This window comes from Nematolebias whitei, chromosome 14, assembly GCF_014905685.2.
Source record: "Nematolebias whitei isolate Nwh7 chromosome 14, NemWhi1, whole genome shotgun sequence".
Taxonomy (NCBI): Eukaryota; Metazoa; Chordata; class Actinopteri; order Cyprinodontiformes; family Rivulidae; genus Nematolebias; species Nematolebias whitei.
In genome coordinates, this window is record NC_056511.1 from 9,504,679 (window position 1) to 9,513,177 (window position 8,499).

The following is an 8,499-nucleotide window of genomic DNA, read 5'->3' on the forward strand; positions in this document are numbered from 1 at the left end:
TACCCAAATAAATCTTAACTGACACATGTAACTAAAACTAAAGTCCGTTTATGAGCCTCTTCCAGGTAAGTTATTAGAACTTTAACTTTATTTTAAATAATACATTAATGCAGTGGTTTCCAAATGTGTTTGATTCTGACCCGCAAGCCAACAGCAGAAATTAACTGCTGCAGTTAACAAGCCCTTAACAATAAGAGCACAAACAACCTAACAGTTAAGACATTTTTGCTGTTTGTTATTATTATTATTATTATTATTATTATTATTATTGTTATTATTTGTCCAAATATTCCTTTAGCAATTTTATTTCATTTCTGGAAATCATCTCGACACCTCCATTTCTGACCCCAACTTTAAGAACTGCTTTGCTTAATCTCTTATGGACATGAAGAAATTTACTATCTATCTATCTATCTATCTATCTATCTATCTATCTATCTATCTATCTATCTATCTATCTATCTATCTATCTATCTATCTATCTATCTATCTATCTATCTATCTATCTATCTGTCTATCTGTCTATCTATCTATCTATCTATCTATCTGTCTATCTGTCTATCTGTCTGTCTGTCTATCTGTCTGTCTGTCTGTCTGTCTGTCTGTCTGTCTGTCTGTCTAGGTCAAAGGTCAAACAGGTTGTTGGTTAATAAAAGCATGCCTCAGAATATTTGATGCCATGTTAAAATCTGATCCTGTTTTGGTTTATTATTATTATTGTTATTATTATTGTTATTATTGTTATTATTATTATTGTAAAGTTGAACAAAGAGCTGCCTCTTCCTGTCCTATCAGCTGCAGCTCTCGTGCAGGGAGCTAATATCAGCCTAATGGGGAGTCATATAGATATGAGGATTTCTGCAGGTGTCAGAGAATCAGATACGGTGACTGAATAAACTCCATGCAGGTAAGTTTTAAAGATAGTTGTGATGCAGTCATAATATTTGGCAAACACACACATGGTTAGAAATGATTCATAAATGCGCCACAGCCGCTTTATAGCAGAGACTTCTGCACGTGCTCATTAAGGAATACGCAAAGTGTCTTTTGGAAACACTTCCACAGAGACACTGCAGGTTTTAAAATGATCTGTCTCCATGAACATTTCTGAAAAATGATTTCAAATATGAGTCTAAAAACATGATCCACTGGTGTGCAAGATAAGAGAAATGATCCAAATCAATGCAGGAAAAAGCTTCTAAAAGGAGCCAAACATGCGCATAAATGCAACTAATTAAACTTAATTACTGCACCGAAATTTCAAACGACATCAAAATATATTTAGAGTTAAATAGTCTGCAGTTAGTTTCATGAAAATCTTCTAAAACGTCTTCTTGAAATAAAAACCTCTTTTCTCAGAATTTATTCAAACAAACATGTTACAATAAACACACTCGGACTTGAATCACCATTTTTTTTATACACTTTAAGCTAAAGAACTTCTGCAGAATCTTACATTATTGTACAATCAAGTTAAACATGCGTTTTTCTGAAGCCAAGAAATGAAAAATAATCTTAAACGAGGAGGCGACCTGCTCGGTGGCACTCTTAACCAAAAGCACACAGAAGCAGTATAAAATATTTACAATAGTTTTTTTTCTTGCTTTTTCTTATTAAACTCAACAGTTTAGTTGGTTTTAATCCTTGTTTTGGTCCCAGTGGGTCTTCAAAATAAAGCGAAATTAAAAAAAAAAAAAGTCCCTTTTGTTTGTTTCATATGTTATACCTGTTTATGTATTTACACTTAAATATGTACAATGTAACATGTCTTCATTGTTTCAAACACAATCCATAAAAGCTGGATCTTTGAATTGTTGTGCAAGTTCATCAGTAAACATGTAACCCGCATGATCCTTTTTTTTTTTCAGGGGGAGGAACCAATGATTGCAACTGATCCAGTTTAGTTGTCTTTCCAGGTGTATAATCTGTGATTCTCCCTCCGCGGTTCTGATTTGGGTCCGGGTCCAGGTTCAGGCTGGTCAGCTGTTGTACTGACAGGCGTTCAGGCTGGACCCGGGGCTCTGCAGGCTGCTGTACCCGAACGTCGGGTGCTGTTTGGACTTGAGTCTTAGGGTGGCCAGGCTGGAGTTGCACGTGTCCCGGTACACGCTGTACGGGGAGCCGGGGGGGCCGTAGGGACATGCGGAGGACGACATGGCCGAGTTAATGCCCGATGTGCCGATGCCGTTCAGGTTGCTGATGTTGTTGAGGCTCGGCGCCGCCATGCCCGGCACTGCCGAGTGGCCCATCCCGGACGCCATGCTCATGGAGGAGATGGAGTTGGGGGCGGAGAACATGGACTGGGAGGTGAGGGGGCTCATGGAGTTGAAGAAGGTGAAGTTCTTGGTGGAGAGCGGCGCCGGGGCCAAGCCCTTGTTGGTCCAGTTGTTGTAGGTGTAGGCCGGGTACATGTCATCGTAGGGCTGCATGAGGCCGCTGAACTGCGGCAGGTAGCTGTTTTTACACAGGTCCATCTGCTGGTTCCGCTCCCGCTTCCTCCACTTGGCCCGGCGGTTTTTGAACCACACCTGTGGAGACACACACGTGCGCCACATCGGGCTTTAATTACCGAGCAAGTTGCCATGGGAACCATACACTCCCGTCTATTTGTCTTAATGGTTCTCATTAAGAATTGCATCAAACATAAAGAGTTTATCGATAAAAACTGAAATGCGGGTCTGCATTAAATGTAAACAAAGCACTTTTATCTGCACATTTTACTCATCGCCTGCTTTTGTTTCCTTCTTTATGATTTTTGTTTACAAGTCTTTATGACTTTGCAATATCTTTAAAACACATCTCACATGTAATCTGTGATGCCATCAGAAACTCAGTCTTAATGTGTTACATTTTAAAACAGGCTTCCCATAAAAAGAAATAAACATCATAAATTATACTTGGTGCTGATGCATAATTTAAAATACTTGTTATCTTAAAGATAACGAGTTTTTCTTACATTTTAGTGGACTCATATTTTTCAAGCTGCATCAGCAACCAGAGACCTAATGAATATTTAATACAGTTATTATTTGATACTAAAAGACAAAAAGAGTATTAAAATCTGATTAAGCACACATTTTATTTTTCTTGTTAATCTTGCGTGAAAATGACTGAATGCACCACATTTTTTAAACAACCCATATGTTTGTTTTTAAATGTTAGAAATAAGAGTTTTGGTGTAATTTTTACCTCCAGCTGTTGTCTCTGAAAGTACTGGCAATCCATCAGAACTTGAACGCATCGCGGTAGACTTTTTTTTTTTTTTTTTTGGTTTACTTCAGTATTGGAGTCGGGGTTTTCGGTTCTGAAACATTAGAGCTATTTATTTATTTATTAAACAACACTTACATTTAAATTTAATTTGGCTCACAGGGCGCAAAGCACCAGGAAGCTTTGTTGGTGTTCACATTTTACATTTATTTTGACCTAAAGCGCAGATTAAAGTTATTAAAAGAGATGTTATTTTTCAATGACGCACTGTTACATTTATTTTCACGCATTAAAAAAAAAAAAAAAATCTCTGAACGACATTTATCAAATCGATTTTAATTCACAGTAAAATGTGAGTTTACAGATTTATGGTCGGCGCTGCAGAGAAGGCTGCGTTTTATTTAAAGGATCAAACAGTTAAGATCAAAACCCGCACGAGCCCGATGAGTTTTGTTCTTACAATTTTTGGTTAAAATAAAACTTATTTTAAATTAATTTAACCTATGTCGGGAAAAAGGGTCTCTTCCCTATAAAAAAATAAAAATAAAAAATAAAAACATACCCTTTATTTCTTTACTCTCCTAAATTTGTTCTGAAACGTTTTTTTATATATAATTTTTTTTTTACTTCCGAAAACTATGAACACATTTTTGATGCAATTTAAGCCAGACGATTGTTAAAATTGTTTTATTTTTAAACGGGCTGAGAATAAAAATCAACTGCGATAGTTTTATGTTAAAATAAATAAATAAATAAAAATCCACTCTTTAAGGATCACCAAACTGAAACTTGATTATCATTTTCACATTCATCACGACATGAATAGTTTTCTCGAGAAAAGGTCCAAAGTAATAAACCTCTCACAATAATTATTAATGGGGTTGGGAGCTGTTGTTTTCCGTGCGTGTCTGATGAATGAAATAACTGCAAAATAAATAAAACACCTAACAGGTATGAATCTGTTGACGCAAACAAGAATTCATGTTAAATAAAGAAAGCCATAATGATTATGCACAAAGTTTTGCGTTAAATATTAAATAATTTCCTCCCAAACTATTTTCTTTCGATTTATCAATAAGAGTATTAATTAGATTTTATTTTTATAGCTTTGGTTCCTGCGTCATTTATTTTTGTTATTTATAAGGTTGTTAAATAATTCACGGCTGATTTGGGGCTCTGCGCGCTCTTTACGCACAGCCGCCGGCCCGCCCGCTGCTCTTACCCGAACTCTGGCCTCGGTCAGGTTGGTCCACACGGCGATCTCCTCCCTGGTGCTCATGTCCGGGTAGCGGTTCCTCTGGAAGGTGGCTTCCAGCTCCTGCAGCTGCTGGCTGGTGAAGTGAGTCCTCTGCCGTCGCTGCTTCTTCTTCTTGGGATCGTCGGCGCTTCCGTCATCGCTCCTGAGCTCCGCGCTCCTCTCCTTCTCTGCAGCAAAAAACAATGCTCTGAATTACAGGAAGAAAATGTATAACTTGCTTCTGTTAGAGGTAAGTATTTCAGTTTAAAAACCAAAACTTTGTCAACCAAAACTGAAAGAAAAAAAAAGGCCCGAGTAGAAATACAAAATACGCATTTGAAGGTTCTTGCGTTAATTTATCCAAACCAATTAATCTCCTTATATTTATGTCTTAAACTCTCCATTGGGCTGAGAGGGGCACGCGCAAAGGTCACAAAACCAGACTCTGGCTGTTTGACCAGAATAAAATAAGCACTAACCTTAAATATAGAATTTATTTAATCATTTCAAAAGGATGAAATGAATAATTGTTTTTTTTTTTTTTACATTTAAAGCTCTCCAAGCGGGAGTTTAAAAGATCTGAGGCAGGACCCGGATACTACAGTTTGTTTTAACGCAGCCCAGCCTGTTCTGCACATTTTCCACCGTGACAGACTCCGGGGTCCTGCCAAGTGATCGACTCCGACAGCGCAAGAAACACAAAAACAGAAAGTAAAAACGCCACAAACTGCTCTTCTCTTGTTGTGCTTTTGCGCAAAAATCCGGTGCATTTTTGTCGCAAAACCGACTTTCTGCGCCCACAACGGTGTCCCTTCTGCAAGTCGGACACATGCATGCCTGCTGGGGGGGTCAGAAGGGGTCGGGAAGCGCTCTGACTGTGTGTACCTGCCAGCTCTGCCTCTGAAGACTCGCTGCTTGAGTTCTCTAAAGTTTCTCTGCTGCTGTTCGGAGCTCTCTGTAAGTGAAACGCGGGGGCCACGTCCCGGGGCGGCGGCGCTCTCACTGCCTCTGCCAGTCTGTCCAAACTCATCCCACCTTAAAGACAAGGATGCGATGGGAAAAATTTAAAAAGAAGAATCGGGATGCGTCCTTGCAGCAGGGAGGAGGAGCGCACACACAAACTCACAGTTTTACTCAACAGCTCCGCGAGGAAAAATCCAAACACACCAGTACATGAGCGGCTGAAGCATGCACGGAGGTTTTCCACGAGAGCAATGTTTCTTTCGTCCTCGTTTGTTTAAATTTTCTTCCGCGACTAAACAACTTGGAGGTGGGAAAAGAAGCTCGCAGCTCAGCTTCCCTCCGCTGCAGGAAGACGCTCGTGTCCTCTGTGACCGACTGTCTCACAGCAAGAGTCCCACCCATCTGCTGCGCTCAGCCTCCCCAGGAGCGCGCGAGTCCCTCCCACTAAGACCTGCCAGAAAAGCCTCCACTCCGACCAGATGCTGTGACGTCACGCCGAACCAAAAGAAAGTGCTTTTAGTTAACCAGAAGTTGGGTTTACCTGGAAACCTTGGTCAAAGCAGTTAATTAATGGGGAGACGCGCCTCAGATACAGAACATTAGCCGACAAACTGAAGACCCGCGGCTCTGCCACGGCCCCTGCTGCAGTTTGGTTGGTCCCTGATCATAATTTAAATATTCTGCCCATCTGACAAATAGCGTCCTTATTGTCTCATTTCAAATTACAAAATGAAGCATTTTGTCCTGAACTACCAAGTAGTTTGACAATGTTTACACTAGAGTTTGTGCTATTCTCAAACGTGGACCCATGCATGCACACTCAGTGTACACAAAGCTGAAAATGTAGAAGTTCAGAAAAGCCGTTTAGGTGGAAATATAAGAATGCTCCTGAATGCAAAAGAAAAGCGAAAGAACAAGTGAGATAACTGTCAAGAATAAAAACTGAGGATCAAGCTCCATTGTGGAGCGCCATAAAGACCATAATCTGCACATCAACTGCACTATTGTGTCAAATCTTTTTTTTTTTTTGGGTCTGTGTCTTCATGACTTTGCAAGAGCAATGAGCTTGTGGCAATTAGCCAACTTTGAAACCAAGATATTTAGGTTAGAAATTTCTTGTCATTGTTTTCAGACTTGGAAAAAGCAGCAAAGAAAACCCGAACTCTTGCTGATGAACTGGAAGCAAGAAAAAGATGTTGGACATTAGACGAGCAACACGGATCCATGTTAAGGTATAGTTAAATTTGTGTGTGTCTATTTCAGTTAGTTTGAGATACATTTTAATTGACTTAATGGATTGTCCCAAACTGCAAATAATAAATGAAAAAGAAAAAAACAGGAGTAAGAACATTTTGACGTTTTAATCGGCTGTTTGTTCTAAATTCAATAATTCTTGGATAAATATATTTTATATTTTATATCAAATGACCCACGCGTTTTAAATGTTGCCCTCTTTGTAAATGAGTTGAACACTCCTGAACCAAATTCCTGCTCATAGGGGAGCGCGCAACGTGGAGCCTTTTGGATAAAACGGGCTCTTTATGCGGGCACGCTGGAAACCCATCCGGCAGCTGGCTGCTGCCACACACACATACACACACTCTCACACACACTCACAATGTATGTCGGATATGCACCGAGCTGAATAAACATTTGCCATCCACCACCGGCCTGCCCTGTTACTGTTCTCTCTCTAGATGACTTCATTGTGGCCATGACTGATGAGCGCTGCGCACTGACAGGCGCGTTGAATCCTTGGCACAAAGGCGCAATCAGAACTAATAAATGGCACATCACGGCTCACATTCCTCCGCAGGATGTTGTATTTTTTGTGCCTGGACTGTGACCAACACCGCAGCTTCTAAATAAATCAGAGAATATTCATATTTGACAGCTGCGGGTCGGTTGGCGCTGTTTGTCCAAATAATCAGACATTTGCGCTCCAGCTTTACGCACTCCGGCTCTGAGTCTTGGCGTAATGGAAACGCTGCACGTCCTCTTGGTCACATTTAAATGAGGCTACTAATGTTGACACGTGTAACCTCAGTCCGTTGTGTTGGCGCTGATGCGCGCACTGCAGGGTGGCCTGATGCGCCTCTATTGCGCCTATGACTTCCTGAAAGCGCATCAAGGCTGTGCAGGATTTGAGCTTGGAATAGTGGAAATTAGAAATTAGGAATAAGAGTTTGACTCATGGTGAAGCTGCCAGTTTTTGTTCTGTTACAGTTTGTGATCATATTTCCTCGGTGTTGGTGAACTCGGTGTTTCTGAACCAAATGGCGCAACAAGGCTGCAGTTTTAAACCTTCAGGTCTTTGACTTTTTTTTTTTTTTTTTTAGTGCACAAATTCGTTTAAACTCGTCGAAAAACATGCAGATAATCTGTCGTCCAGACGCGCACGCACTGTGCAGTTCTTTGGCCTCCACTGTTCAGAACACTACTCGTGCGCAGAACAGCTTCATCCAGATGTTCTGTTTCGCGACACGCAACAGCTGCAGAAGAAATCAGCCCGTTTTCGAAGCTCCTCTCAGGTCGCAGCGCACTTGTTTGGTGAAAACGCGCGGTCCAGTGTGCGAGTTTGACGTCAGCCGAGAGGCCGCATAAGCAAACCTGACTCATTTTGTGCGATCAGGGAGGAATTTGATTCAACTCGAGCCAATAGGAGCCGCGCTCAGAACTGCTTGGCTCTGTTCTGGAGACGCGCACGCACCAGCTACTGATGTGCGCGAGTCTGTTTGGCGTGACTGGAAACATTTAACTGATCTGGTTTTTATTTGAGCTAAGAGCTTATTGCATTAAAGAATAAACAAGCACAACTTTCTCAAACATTCTTGATCTCGTGAGGAAAAAATGCGCTCAGAATTTTTTTTTTTTTTAATTTAAAAATAACAAGCAGATTCAGGAGCAAATATAAAAGATCTCACCTGGTCTGTTTTCCTTTTTGTTAGTTTCAGATTTATAGTTTTAGTCTTCTCTGCAACCTGAGATCAGCTGACCTGCAGACTTTCTGATCCACTCGGAGCGTCTGGATCTCGGCGCCAGTCTCTGGCTTTTTCAGCCTTTGTACAAGTGTGACTTCTGACATAAGA

At 40.7% G+C, this 8,499-nt stretch overlaps 1 protein-coding gene across 3 annotated transcripts in view; it reads right to left on the reverse strand.

Annotated features, from left to right (window-relative positions):
• Positions 1-1,898: 1,898 nt before the first annotated feature.
• The window catches only part of pitx1 (paired-like homeodomain 1), a 9,177-nt gene continuing 2,576 nt past the window's right edge, over positions 1,899-8,499 (reverse strand). The window contains exons 1-4 of one of the 3 annotated variants that reach the window (XM_037687281.1): positions 5,574-5,760; positions 5,333-5,482; positions 4,433-4,635; positions 1,899-2,528 (exon numbers count right to left, since the gene is read on the reverse strand). In XM_037687281.1, the coding sequence (XP_037543209.1) occupies positions 1,980-2,528; positions 4,433-4,635; positions 5,333-5,477 (897 nt within the window). In that variant the 5' untranslated portion in view covers positions 5,478-5,482; positions 5,574-5,760 and the 3' untranslated portion in view covers positions 1,899-1,979. Of the gene's footprint in view, positions 2,529-4,432; positions 4,636-5,332; positions 5,483-5,573; positions 5,761-8,499 lie in introns of those variants that run through there. The other 2 variants (XM_037687280.1, XM_037687282.1) reach the window with 2 other exon arrangements.